This window comes from Cyanistes caeruleus, chromosome 2, assembly GCF_971803275.1.
Source record: "Cyanistes caeruleus chromosome 2, bCyaCae1.hap1.1, whole genome shotgun sequence".
Taxonomy (NCBI): Eukaryota; Metazoa; Chordata; class Aves; order Passeriformes; family Paridae; genus Cyanistes; species Cyanistes caeruleus.
This window is the reverse complement of record NC_141702.1, coordinates 24,098,673-24,113,988: the sequence shown is the minus strand read 5'-3', so window position 1 is coordinate 24,113,988 and position 15,316 is coordinate 24,098,673. Positions and strand designations below refer to the sequence as shown.

Sequence of the window (15,316 nt, the reverse complement as noted above, 5' to 3'; positions counted from 1 at the left end):
GCAGCCTATGGACTATTCCACTTAAGCTGGTTTTAATGTTAATGTTTTCCCTTATGGTAGTATTTCATAAAATAGTTCATCACATTAATTTTAATGAAAACAGCAGGGATTCTCATTAAAATATCAGTCTTAATTACAACGCATCAAGAGATAAAATGTTCCTGCACTCTGGGACAGGGCTGTGATGCGAAGGACCTGAGCATCTTGTCAGAGTCCCCTGAGGGGTGACTTGTGGTTCAAGGGACCAAGGCACTGGGGAGAACTCAGGTAGCTCATGCAAACATAGACAACCAGCTTCCTTAGACTTTCATAATGCATTTTGAAAGCAAAATCTTTGAGAACTAGGCTCGGACAACATCATGTTTGATCTTGCAGCACAAGATCAAAAACCCAGCAGCATGAAGTGGAAAGCGCTGTTTCTTCCTGGTGTGCCTGGATTATAGATGGTAATTCTGCCTGCACTCAGCACCTGGCACGGTCAAAAGGGCTATGAATATTGCATGGCAGGGGAAAATCACTGTGCATGTTCACTGCTGACTGCTGTGGGTGCTGACACGAACGTGAATTATCCCTGGACTACTTCACAAAATACAAGTGTCTGTGTGGTGGCAAAATGTGACCAAGTTCAAGCACTCAGGAGCATTCCTTTCCCAGCAATGCTGGTATTTGTTCTCAGCTATGTGAAACCTGTGGAGCCAGATTTACAGGAGTAAAAACAAGAATCACAAAAAAACACTTTGCAACAAAAATACAGCTTTATTTAATTTCAACATTTATATTATTTCTAAAGAAAATATGCTGTGTTATATTGGACATCTCTTTAACCAGCAAGCACTTCAAGAATGGCATATTCATGTGTGTATCTCTGGGGTTAATTATGCTAGTACATAAGATCATTTCTTGAAAGAATATTTGATTGTTGTTACTGCCTTGCAATTAGCATACAGGAAGCAATTTTTTTATGGTACTTTAAATAAGATTGGTGCGGTGGATTCCTTCCTAATATAGAAACAGGCTTCAAAATTCAGTTTTAGCTCTTGATCGTAATTTGGGGCTGCAAAAGAAGGATTTTTGCATGAACACAATTTGTCAAAAATACAGATTAGTAAAATGCATAACATGCACTGAGTTCACCTAATTTTCCTAATTTCTACAACCTGATGGTCTGGCTAAAAAGTAGAATTCATACTTTCACAGGAAAAAATAACAAAAACAAACCAACTCTAAAGATATACTCAACCACTCCTTTGTCCTAGGTTGTGGGAGATGAGAGCTGGCAGATCAGATTTATCTTGTGAGAAGCTTTCCCATCTTTGCAGCAGCCTGAGGCAAACTGCTTTTAGGATTTAAATTTTCACAGAGCTGTAACTGTTTAAATTCAAACTAAATCTCTCTCCCTGAAAATTAGACACATTTCTTTTTCTCCTACTCATAGGAAAGGTGGAAAAGTGACTAATATCCCTTTATAATAGTCCATTATGAGGAGAAAAGCTGCTCTGCCTCTACTCTGTCTTTATTTCTTCTGTGTGAAGACGCTGAAGCCTTTACATATTTTCTAAATCTCCCATTTGTTTCCCACATTCTATGCCACTGATTTTGCAGTAATAGTGGGAAAAGAGAAGTAATTATCCTCATCATATTATAAGCATTCCTTTCAACATCTCCCTGAAAGCATCACCTCTTCTACTCAGACTCAGTTTTTCCTCCCCTATAATCCTCTGGTTCTCACCTGCAGTATTATTGTCATTCTTTTTCTGTCCATACCCTTCATATTTCTTTGTATTTTTCCTCAATCAATTGTATCATATTTATTTCAAGCCATTCCTGTAATGTAAGTGAACTTTTTTGAATTAAAATTCTGGCTTCCATGCTGCTTGCAAGTCCTCCCAAGTGGGCATTATCTGTAAATTGGGTAAGCCTATTGTACATGTCATTGAGAAAGTAATCAATGGCAAAGTTTTATAGTGTTAGAGCTAGAGGACAGCATTCTGGAAGTCTGTTAGATGTTCTCCCACTTAGGCAGCAAATAACTCTTCTCAGAGTCCTGCTTTCCAATCAACTACCTATCTACCTTATGTGAATTTAATTTAGTCCATATCTGCTTTGCTTGCTTGGGGATGTCATGTGAGACTACACTGAAGATACACTGTATAAAACACATCCTTTTATCTGCTTTGCTGTCACAGAAGGAAATGAGATCAACTTGATAGGATTTGTTTCTGACGTGTCCCTGTGCAAATAATCTTATCTTCTTACCATTCTCTAGATGCCCACAAATGTGTTTTTAATACTTTGTTCCAGTGTCTTGCAAATGCTGTTAGGACTGAATTTTCTGTAATTCTTTAGATTTTCCTTTCCTCTTTTGCTTAGATAGAACATTGTGTTTACCTTTCTCCAGTTTTCTGGGAACTTACTCATCCTGCTAATCACTAGTGTTTGAGAAATTGCTCATTTAAAGTATTTTAAGGGTAAATTTCATTAGGCTGTTCCATCCTGAATACTCCAATTTACCTCATTATTCATTCAGGTGTTACTTTCCATTTCTCTCCATGATCCTACTCTCAAATTCTTAGTAATAATTGAAATAAACTTTTAGTCATAATTAATTTTTTTTTTTTGTGAAGACTGAAACAAGGAAAGAGGAAAAAAAGACATTGAACTTTTCAGCTTTTTCAGTATCACCTATTTGCTGACCTCTCTTGCTAAGTACTACATTAAATCAGCTCTCAAGCGTAGCACATTATTTGCAATGTGGTATTCTTTAACTCTAGCAAACCATTCATTTAATGGCAGTATGTGCTTATGTGTTCAAATATAAAAAATCCATCTTATTTCCCTGACATCCTTTCACAGTCTAATTCCAGAGTATACCTCATTTTTTTCCAACCATTTGATTGCATCCCATTTAAAATTAATTATATTGTGACTTTATTCTGTCCTGCTAAGAATTGGAATTATTCTGCATTTGTAATTACTCATAGAAAATCATTCACCAAATATAGCCATGTTATTATCCAAGCACTAAATTGTGTACCTAAAGCATCCTATCATCTTTTCAAATAAAATGTTAAAAATTCAATAGACATCAAAGTAGTTACATATTCAAATTGTGACTGTAATCAAATTTTAAAAAAAAAATACTCACCATCATATCTAAACAGAACCTCTTTCATTGGAAACCTATAGAAAAATGAAAATAAAAAGCGAAAACAAAGTGAAGAGGAGAATAAAAACTGCACTATATTATGCAGGGACATCTGTAAAAACTGGTGGAAAACTTCATATAGCACTTGTCTTTCTTTTTTTTTTTAATCACTGGTTTGCTGCACTCTTGATTTACAACTCTGTTTACTGAACCAGGAATGGTTTTTCATGCATTGACATTCTTGAGGAATTCTTCTGCACACAGCAAATTTCAGCAGACAAACATCACCTTGACTAACTGCACGTCAGAGGACATTTCAGATTCACATTGGTTTTCTACTATCCACTACTTTTTTGAACCTTATGCTGGGAGGACAGAGCCTGTGGCCACCCTTGCATTCACATGACATAGGTGTTGCTTGTTTCCCCCTTAGCAAGGATTTTGCCAGTCTCCTACAATAGCCTGGCACCCAGATCAAGGAGTAGAACAGACCAGGGTGGACCAGTAACTGTCTGGGACACTGTTCTAAAAAGAAAGTATCCAACAGTTCAAAATCTCTGTTCCAGGTGGTATTTCAGAGGATGATAGGGTGATGTCTCTACCAGAGATCTGAAGAGCCTATATGTCCAGAAAGTCTATGGATATTCCTAATTTGGATGGCGAGGGAGACTGATATGCCAAAGGTGTGATTCCCATTCTGGAAGACTTTGCCAGACTGGAGGAATGGGCTAGCAGAAGATTTATGAGCAAAGGCAAATACAAAATCCTGCATGGGGCAGGGGACAAGGAGGGATGGAGGAAGTGAATAAGCTACGTAATGTCACAGGACAGTGATGGACAGACTGACTGACTGACTGACTGACTGCCGAGAGGGACATGAGGTCTAGCTGACACCACAGTGAATGTGCTTCAGTCCAGCCTTCACTTCCAGAAAGTGCTGAAGGATAACCTCATATACAGTTACATTGATTAGAGCACAGCCAGCAGCCTAAAATAAGTTATTCCCCTCTGCTGGGCAGTAGCGAGGCTGCATCTGAAACACAGTTTCCATTTTTGAGCCCTCACAATAGTTTTTTGCTCTGTCAAGCAAGCAGAGAAAACCAATGGGCAACTGTCGGGCTGGCTACAAGTGTTTGTTGATTTCTGGGAAAGATGTGTGACAGATGAGGGGTGGCTACAGATAGCACTTGCTTAAGAGTACACTAAGGGGTATCTAATTTCCTTTTCCAGCCATTTAAGAAAGGTTTAATGACAGCTCAGATTTGCATGGGGAAAGAAAACAAGGCAGCAAGTGGGGAAGTTTTCATTAGCCATAAGGAAAAACATTTCATATCATAAGAGTGGTCAAACACTATAGCTAATTTTAATCTGATTCTCTTATTCTAATCACTTATGTATTACTTAAGTATTGAATAATTAAAAAAAAACCCCTTCTTTAGCCTACATATATGTTCTGACTAGCTATTCACAGCAAGTTCTTTTCCTCTAAAACTATTTTTCAGAACCCCTGTCATTCTTTGAAGGGGACCAATAACAACAGCTGTTTGCTAATGCCAGGTAGAATTAGATTCAAATTGCAGTTTGAATCATACACCGGTATTTCAGACTTTATCATGCCTATATTACTACCCTTTCAGACTTTTAAATATAAATGTATAAAACTAATATATTTATGGTAATTATTTTTATGCAATCACCCTAGAAATAAAATTCTATGAATGCATATAATACTTTTCCTTATAGCACGGCAATCTAATATGCCCTTTCAAGTCAGTAGACTATAACTGCAAGTTTTTACTTCAAACAAGATATAATTGAAGCTGACTACACTATTGCCCAAATACCTGTTGCAATATAAATTTCCTGTTGAACACATAAAATCCTAAAGAAAAAAGAATTAAAGTATTGTTCAGGTATGAAGTAACTAGAAAGTTTTTCTGATGATATTTAAAGATTCTATTTGAGAATTTAGAAGTGTTCATTGTTTGGACCTGTGTTTCTACTTATAAGTATCAGAAGGCAACAGTTTACTGTTTCAGTCATCCATCCAATTTAGAGGTTAAAGAATCTCTAACAGCTAATATCTGAAAATCTTACTCCTTTAGCAAAAGCAGTAGTTATTCCTACTTTTAATGTTCATTTTCAGGGTCATTAAATCAACTGCAATAAGTCTATGGAGAGAGCTTAGCATTGCAGTCCTTGGCTTGGTCAAAATAAACTAAGTGCAGTGAGACCACTACTCCAGAGAGGAGTGGGCAGCAATGTTCTGCCATACCAGTCTACAGCAGCTCTCCACTGTCCGGGGAACAAGCCTGCAAACTTGAACAGGATTGAAAGCAAAAAGTGAATACTACATCCATGATGAAGAGCCCATGTTTCTGTCTCCTAGGAAAGCACAAGGAGCAACGCTGTATTTTTCCCCAACACATCTGGAAAGATCTACCCCAGTGCCAAATGGAAAAAGTAGGTGATTGCATAAAGCTGAACTTTGAGTGGGAGTGCTACCAGCAGAGTTCACTCTACTTTCATTACGCATCTATCACATCCCAGTCCTTGCTTTGACAAGTTGGAATCTTCTTTACAAGATGAAAATGTATTGAGCAGTATGCAAGAGCTGAATCATTACAGAATAATTCAGGGTCAAGTGAGGAGGGTATTTAACTGGAAGAAAATCACTTTGCTGTGATAATGCCATTTAGGTTGGAGCTTTTGTTTTAAGTAAAACCCTTTACATAAATTCTTTAGTACAAGAAAGCACACTTTCATAAAATAGGTACATTTTCCTCTTATATGTAGAATCTATCAATGATTAATACTATTGTTGACTTCTGAGCAGGAACACTCCTTAAGTAAATAAGGACTAAGAGAAATGTATAACAGAACTTTGGACCTTATTGACATTTTCATAGAATTTCAAATTTCAAGAACTTTTGTTACTTTGCACAAAAGACAGTCACTAAAATCCTGTCACCACTGAAGTCAATAGAATCACCTTTCTCTCATGGTGTCTTTTTTTGAAAGTTGACTTTAGAAATGCTATTGATTTCTCAAGTAAATATTGCAGATCTTTCATGAACAACCAACAGATAAAACTGAGTAATTACTCAACTGCAGCAAAAGATTACATACACCTGAAGTAATTGTATTGGTAACTGTAAAAAGTCATTTATTAGTAATTGTAATTGTAGACTTGGTTTTTTGTAAATCATAGATGAATAAGGGTCATGAGGACATAGTTTTAGCCCCTGCTCACAATGTTTTTTTTCAGATTATACAGGGACATATGCCCCATGTTCTCTCTAAAGGTTCTGACTCAGTAAAATTCTGAGACTGACTATAACACCATTCGCACAACATAGCCTGGGCAAACATAGCTCTACTTGAAAGGAAGACAGAAGGTATCAGAAATTATTGGCATATTCATTGGTAATGTTTCAAAGAATATACTTCAGACCTCCTCCATTTTAAATGCACTGGTCATAGAGGAGGATTTCACAAGGAGGAGAATATCACTTATTTATTTTCTTACTTTCACAGGGAAGTCATAGGTCTTACTTGGTATATGCCATAAGACAATGATGCTAAAATTACACAAATACTATTCTTCTGAATACAAAGGTACCTCCATTTTGTTTGTTTGTTTTTTGGGTTTTTTATTAATATTTCCAGTGAATACTTTGCTTTGAGGAAAACAATACAAATTACTAAGGGAAAACTAGCAGCACATTTCCCTTATTTTCTCTCTCACTCCTACCTAGAGGTGTTTACATTTCTGTATCTGCCCATCTATTTGGGGTTTTTTGGACTGCACAAATCATACTTACTTTCTTATTCTGAGGGAGGAACATTGCAGGTGAAGTTAAGTATGAGCCTATATATAATTTTAGATAAAGAGGGAAGATAATAATTTAGATAATATAGGAGAGGGATCCAAGGGTCTTATGCTAGCAGGAAGAGTAATATTGGGCTTATGACTTGGCAGATTTTTCCTAATCAGTTCATCATCCAAACAGAATTCACTGATAAAAAAAAGACATATTAAATTAGGTAGGGATTTGTGGGTTATGAAACTCATAAGGTGTAAATTCGGTATAAACTGTTCCTAGTGTCAAGATAGGTTCCCAAATAAAAAGGAACAATGCAGATGCCTGAAAGATTATTGTGATTTTAAAAATCATCAACCAAGACATACCTTGCTTTTTTTAATGCACTGGAAAATGAAAGCATTATAACATACAATTCTGAAAACCCAACCACATCAAAGAGAAAATGGTAAAAATGTGTTTGTTTTTCAGAGACAGCTCAACAACAACTTATCTCCAAGAAGCCACTACCCTCAGGTCAGCTAAGAAGACTGTCCCAAATAACTTGAACTGCTCCTAGTTCTGTGTTGCTATCCTGTCTGTCTCCAAGACAGCATTAATGTAGATCTCCTGGGTATCAGTGCTGTATACTTCCATTTCCAGCAGTAGATCTCAAGGGAAGCAGATGCCTTTGTTCAGTCCTTCTTGACTGAGAATGAGAAAAGGGGGTCATCCCTAGATGCATTTGTGTCTTCTCTGACACCCATTAAACATGCAAAGAGATTGCTCAGCCTTCACAAGGCCAGCATGGTGTGCCCAGGTCACCTCCTCCTTCTAAAAATGAGATTAAAAATTGGGGAGAATATTAGATCATTTGATCTGTACAAGTGAGTTGAATAGTACTCATGAAAAATGTTTTCTTTGATTTGTAATAGAGAAAATAGCAAATGTGTCATCTCTTGATGCTACTTCCCGAGCAGCTTGTGGTGACCCTGACACAATTCTTCCTGATCTTTCTATATGGACTGGAGTCCACCTGCATAGTCATAGCTGAAAATTAGTGACAGGCCCCAGGGAACCAGCACAAATAGTCAGCTTGCTCAGCTGTACAAAATGGTATCTGGCACATTTTTTCCCAACTTTAAAGCAAATTGTTTGTCTCTAGAAAATGGTATAGGTCATCCAGTAAGACATTAATCAAAGAAATATGAAGTTTACTGATAAAAGCACTTATAAATAGTCTTCATTCCCATTGATTGTCTTTGATCCTTATAAATGTAACCACAGTTTCATCAGATACAGCTGTTCCATAGGTCACAGTCCAAATTTTCCCATTGTTGTAGTACATGTAAGCTTTTCTAAAAATGTAGATAGAAATGCTGTTCAAAGTGCTTGTTTAAAATATAAGGGAACTTCTAGAAGACAGTTCTAATATACTTTAACTGCCTTAGAACAGACCAAGCTGGCCTCTAACCATAGGAATTTTGCACTTTTTTTGTGTCTGACTTTACTATGTCAGTATAAGATCTTTCACTTTCTGAACTGATCTTAATAATGCATTAGTTAACTTATGTGTCTAGTTTCTTAGATAATTCTCTTTGAAAATATCTGGTTTTCCATTAGATTTGAAAAATTCTTCTCCAATGAGCAAATTCTAAAGCAGAAGGATGAGAGACAAGGATCTAGCTGTTTGCTTCCCTCTGTTTTCAAATACAGGAAAATCATCTGCATCATCAAGAGGCTGCAAATACACACACACACACACACATACACATATATACATATATGTGTATATATACACATTTTAGAGTTCCTGGTGTACTGCAAATCTACTTAATCTCAAAAACAAATTTATCCTCAGAACTATGTAGTCTCGCTCACTGCCTTCTAATGATATACCATTACTTCAAGAGTATTTCTGAAACTTTACAGCTGAAAAGGAAAAAACCATCCTATCTGAGAAGATCTGAAAGGTATTCTTGGTCCAACTTCACTTTGTGAGGACATTTTGGGTCTTTCTTTGAATAGCTCCATAGCAGACACTGTAACACCTGCTTTTGAGAGAATCGAGAAGTGGCTCCTGGGAGGCAGAGGAAAGGGGATTGATGGTGTGGAAACAAGTAGAAATGTCAAAGGCAAGGAACAAAGGCAGAGATTTGGAGGACTATGAAGGAGATTCAAACAAAAAGAGATATGAAATAGCTCCAAGTCCCTGACACCCTGTGCAGAGAGGCCAGGGATGCACATGTCAATAACAGGATAAGGTCATGTCTATATACTCCTGCTGCAGAACTGCAGGCTGTTGATCCACCCAAGTGAGAGATCAACCTCTTTCCATTGTTATCTTTTTTCCCCTCCCCCCCCTTTTTTTTTTTCAGTGGAAACTGAGATAAATTCTGAGGATATATTGATATGTTGTCAACAAACTCAGAATTTAGGCAAATCCTCCACTTCCAAACTGTGAAGGGCTTGATCCCAAAACTCACACAATATTTTTCAAAAATAAAAGGAAGTTACTCATATAGTAGAAATGATTAGCAAACATCCATTTCATTTATTTAAATTATCATGTTGCTGCTTTCAGACAAACTAGAATCTAATTTCAAAATAATAAATTAAAAATAAATGTTTTATAAATATGTAGTTATCATTCCTATCTGTATTTTTACACTCATTAAAAAACTAGTTAAATAATTGAGAGAATGCACCTGGTAAAAGAGGTCTCAGTAGTAAAAAATTCATTCTTATGTCATAAAAATTCTCATACTCCTATTATTGATACTAAGTTATGCCTTCATAGGTGAATTTCTAAAATAATATTGAAAATGTCTTATAATGAGCTATATCCTGTTACATTCCAAAGACAGAATAAAAAGTGTGATAGTTAATTGAATTAAGTATCTTTAGTTCAACATTGAGGCTATAATTCATCTTCATACTCATGATCTTATTGGAAAAATGGGCTTGCCAGTTCCAGATGAACCTTTTTCATTTTCTATATGCTCTGTCTCAAGAGAAAATTGATAATCACTTATGGATTGCTTCTGCTCTCACTGAATGAATTGTCTAGGGTGGTAACCACTATGGTCCTAGAGTTTAGACATATAAATGTAGTAGGGAATTGGCCACTGAATTTAGACTTCAGGAAATTTTTTAACCTTCTCCAAAGTCAAAAAAAAATGGCACTGAATTTTGATACAGGGCAAACGTGAATTACGTTTTATGTTTTCTTGTCTGTCTTATATTAAATTCTTAATAACTAATTATCCTAAGTGCATCTGGTAGCTGTTGTAGTACCTGGCATTTAAAACAGAAGCTATATCAGTGAAAATTGTGGAATGTGTTATCTAAATATGGCTGCATAATTTAACAAACATAATAATTTAATCATTCCCACTTGCTAACATCCCAATGGCACACATCAGGAACCTAAAGCATAAATGTTACTGTTATTTCAAATTCACATAAGCAACACAGCTGGCAAAACAGATCTGGGTTTTTTTCTTCATTGATAATTAAGAACAATTAATGTTTATGTAGTCTCTGCACTGGGAAAAAAACAGGCTTGGAAGCTCAGCACATTTTAACTGATCGACCTTATATGAGCTATGCAAAAAAAAAGATAAAGCTAGCATGCAAATGCTTAAACCCATTAAATGTCAACTGATTACCTCCTTGGAGATGAGCATCTCATTTTCTGGAATAGGCACCATGGATAGACTGGGCTGCTAAGCCAAGACGTCACAGGTTGGAGAGAGCATGAGGTTAAACACAGGAGAAAGAAATCCATTATCAGTTCCATTTCTATAAAAAATATCACTAAAATTTAAAATTAAAGAAAATAACCTCAGTCATACTAAGGATAGTAAGACAGTGAGATCTGTGCTGAGCAGACTTTTACTACTCCTTTCCTGTATTAAAATCTATTTCAAGGTATAGCCTGTTTTCTGTTATATTATATTCCCATAATAAAAAAGGTTAGGGAAGTGATAAATCCCTTTTCAATTTCAAAGTGGCATCTCTAGTAAAAATCACAGAAAAAGCACCTACTTTATGATACATTTTGTATGAGATAATGCACATAAAGTTATTTAAATCTGCAACCACATTTCTGTCACTTTGAATATCTGTCTTCTCAAATCTCCTCCAAAAGAGCTTTCCTTAATCTGAAATTTCCCAGACATAAATCATAAAAACATCTCCCTAAAAATGCTGCATAACATAATAGTAATTAGTATGTGCAGAAAACTGTTTCCAATTTTGGTAACTTTCCTGCATTTTGATAATTATATATCTTGCATCTGAGTAGTGAAGTTTGATGGCTGTGACTCAACTGAAGAACCATACCAACTTCAATGAGATTTTAATTAGAATGAAGGTAAATAGATGAGCTGGAGTTTATAAAGGCAATGTTAAGATCATAAGCTTGTGACATTTTCTTATAGAGTGACACAGAGACATCATCTTTAAAGAAAAGGTTGCTGAAAATTTTGGGATTTGGGTGCTTGAGAATTCTCTAAAAGACTGGAAGAAGCCTGCTATTTACAGTGTATCAAAGGCATTCATTTGTTTTGGCATTTAGATCAAATACTAAATCAGAAAATTATGTGTTGCTTTAAAAAAAATTGCTCTTCTAAGAAAATTGATTTTTACACTGTGCTTTTTGAGAAGCAAAACTGCTCTGCTTAACTGGCCCTGTACACAAAGAAATATACTGAAGTGGAATATACTCTAATTTTCTGCAATTACTTTATGGATGTGTTATATATTTCTCTCTTCCTTTGTAAATTGTCCCTGACTTCCTTCCAAGGAAAGAGGAATCTGCTTTAGCAACAACAGAAGCTGTGAACCATTCAACTTCTTTTTTGTGATTATTATTCCCAAAAAATGAAAAAGCAAGGGAATAACTTTAGGCAACAAGTTTATTTATACAATAGATTTTTACAAAGGAATAACTTTAGGCAAAAGAAGGGTAAGGAAGGGGTAAGGTGCCTAGATACTCTCAGTGGCAGCATCCCTCCCTCTGACACTCATGTGGCTCCCAATGTCAATCAGGCCAAGGCACCCCCAGATCTTACACCACTCCCTGCTGCAGCACACACAGGAGGTGTTTGATGGTCTGCCTGAAGCAGAAGTTCTGCTCCCAAACCCAGCATCCCATGATTACAAAGGCTGGGCAATCCTTGATGACACACAGGTACAAAATTCTAGCAATATCTGTGGCATCTTGGCAAGTGTATTCCATTGAAAGAAACCCTAGAGTTGAGATATTCATTGCTTCATCAGAATATGGCACGTCTCTATCCCAGGCAAAGTAAGAAGGGTCAAATACAAAGACAGAAAGGAAAGTATTGCTCATATTCTGTTCATTTTCTGATGTACAGCTAAGCCCTCTGAGAAGAATTCTCCACTGCTCACAAGAAAGAAAAGTTCCCTAGTCAGACAGTGATCTGAGAATGCAGCAGCTCTTTTTCTCAAATTGCACAGAGAGCAAATCAATGAAAAACACACTTCTGTTATCACATCCTGGCCTTTCTTGCTGGTATTCACTGCCTGCCCTGTTTACCTGAAATGCCCCTCTGAGCCATGATTCTGCTTTACTTTTTTCTCGAGTATGAGGTCTCAAGTCCATCCTTAGACCTGACAAAAGTAATGACTTCTTTTTTGTCCAAGAAATATATTTGCTTCCCTTATTTTGATGGCATCCTCTTTTCAAACTAAAGAGCCAAACTGTGTGAGAGTCTCCATAGAGAGGAAAATTTTCTCTATTTTCTGGAGAGACACTCTTAATATTAATTATTTTAGAGAGATTTGATTTAAAGAAGGCAAGGAATTCACCAATTAATAATAAAGAAGAACAGTCAACAATATAGAGCTCTCTCTGTTTCCACAAGACTTCTCTGACCAAAAACCCTTGAAGTTATCATAGAAAAATCTATACATTCTACTAGTCAGGTGGGTTTAATCTTAAGGAAGTCACATATGGCTCATTTATAGAGAACTCTAAATAGTACTTTAGTGAATACGGAACACATAAGCCAAGTGCTGCACCCTTTTTCTGCTGAAATAATAGTTAGTCTTGCAGGTCCCTGAAAGGAAGGTGTTAGGATCTTGCAATCATACAATCATACAGAATCATAATTCTGCCTCTGCCAGCTGCAAAGGAAATTAATGCCTTGGCCTGGGTGATTTCATCCCAAAGACCCAGAGGCTGATTATCTGTGTTATTTCCATCAAGTGTCAGTGTAAACCAAAATGTGTCTGCCTTGTTGTAGAAAATGTCCCATACCTGTCCTGACTTCAACCAAAAGGCTACAGAATCTTGTTCTTTCCTTCCTGAATTCTCCTTAAAAATATAATTTTTTTTTTGGTGTTCATGACTGCACATGACACAGTCAATTTAAAAGTACCATAATATGAAGTAGGCAGAATGAGGCTGGATTAGACTTTCTTACTAGAAATTGTGTGACTATCACTCCCCAGACTCATATAGGAAGCTGCTTGTGTCCACCAGACTTGAGATGTGAATGCAAGTAGGACTTTGTACTTTTTATGGGTGTGTAGTCTCAGTGAGACCTCATCAAATTCTGTTGCTGGCATTCTTTAATCTTCAGGTCAAAGCAACTGGCAAGAAGCCCTATCTCTTAAGCAAATGTGTAAATACTGTGTCTGTTGATGGTGGGAGATTAATATTGCTTTTATAATTACAACTCTTTTTTCCTTTGACAGTTAAAAAATTCTGCATTACTCCTACAAGGTTAATCAATAATATTTAACTTTTCCAGATGCTATTCAGATTTCTCTTAATGTGACATTTTTTTCTTTATTATTTCTAATAGTGAAAGAGCAAACTAGACAAATTTGAATTTGTGGCTGCAGAATTGTACTGAGGAAAGCAGAGTGTCTTTATAATATATAAGTACTAGCAGCATGTAACTTCAGAAAGAAATTATACACCTTCCCAAAATAACCTCTCACAGACTAAGACAAGGCTTAAAAAGAGGTGGTTATATAATATCTTAATTAGACCTTTGCTCATTTAGTTCTGTAATCAGCAAGACATATTTACCTTTAAAAGGTCAGTTGATCTTTATTGTGCTATGAATCAGAGCTGCCTCTGAACTAATATAAAGCTTTCTGAATTATTCTCAGTATAAGACGTTTTTCATGAACCTAGGTCCCTCTTTGGGACAATCTTTGCTAATTGAAGGACCAGCTTAAAACTGGAACCAGTGAGAAATAACATACATAAGAGGCAAGAATATTTCAACTATAATAACCAGAGAACATTCACATTTACCCTACTCTGTCAAGTCTTTAATTCCTTTGAAAAGAAATTAGGTACTCTTGTCCCTTATTAAACATATATACATTCCTTCACAACAGGAAAAATGGCTTACTTCTCAAAGACTAAAAAAATTTATTTAAACACATACAACAAGCAAATATTTTTATAAAACAGCTTAATGTCTTTCCATTTTATCTGAGTGATAATGAACATGAAATAGTCAGTACCAATAAATGGCAAAACACCCACAGCAGCAGAGGAAAGAAAACTTTCAACTAAGAGGAAAGAAAAAATTATGATATAAAGGGGAAATTCATGATTATAATGTCTCTAGTCTCTTTGAAATGACACAGAATAAAATCTATTTCAAAAATTCAGTCCTTAAGCACCAAATTCTTTTGCATCTTGTACCTCCATGAATAGGTAAAGTAAAATAGAAATATCAATCACAATATAGATTTACAATGTGCCTTCAGACTTCCTCAGTAAAACATCCTGACAGACTTGCAAATCTTTTATTATACACTATTGTAGCCATGTGTTTTTATTTTGAAGAATTCAAAACTCTTTCCAGGTACTGAAAGTACCTGCAAAAAAGAAACAACTCTCATGCAAGCATGGCTTCCTGACAGGTTCTTACTAAACACAGTCCTGAAGGACACCAGAGTGCAGTGAGACTGGGAGATTTGAATCTAAATAGAATGAATCATAGAACCACAGAAATATTTGGTTTGGAAGGGACCTTAAAATTCACCTTGTTTCACCTCCTTTGCCATGGGCAGAAACACCTTCTACTAGAGCAGCTTGCTCAAATCCCCATCCAACCTGGCCTTGGACACTTCCAGGGATGGGGCATCCACAGCTTCTCTGGGTGACAATACCAGAGAATGCCAGAGGCTGGAAGAGTTACAGGGCTTTGCAATAAGGATTCCTTATCTGTAAGTGGAGTGGGAGGGAGATCATACAAGCCCAGCAGTGCACCAGTTTTCTTTGGGCTGCTTTTTCTCAGATTGAGTTTAATTTCAGGTCCAGTCCATGATGGATTTGACTGAAGATTTTCTGCCAAAATAATTTTTCATT

At 36.2% G+C, this 15,316-nt stretch overlaps 1 protein-coding gene across 11 annotated transcripts in view; it reads right to left on the bottom strand.

Moving 5' to 3' along the window:
- Positions 1-736: 736 nt before the first annotated feature.
- The window catches only part of MLIP (muscular LMNA interacting protein), a 106,789-nt gene continuing 92,209 nt past the window's right edge, over positions 737-15,316 (bottom strand). For 7 of the 11 annotated variants that reach the window (XM_086876094.1, XM_023922484.2, XM_023922479.2 and 4 more), the window contains 3 exons: positions 10,620-10,676; positions 3,146-3,180; positions 737-1,054 (listed from right to left, as the gene is read on the bottom strand). In XM_086876094.1, the coding sequence (XP_086732220.1) occupies positions 3,154-3,180; positions 10,620-10,676 (84 nt within the window). In that variant the 3' untranslated portion in view covers positions 737-1,054; positions 3,146-3,153. The remainder of the gene's footprint in view (positions 1,055-3,145; positions 3,181-10,619; positions 10,677-15,316) is intronic. The other 4 variants (XM_023922485.2, XM_023922480.2, XM_086876092.1 and 1 more) reach the window with 2 other exon arrangements.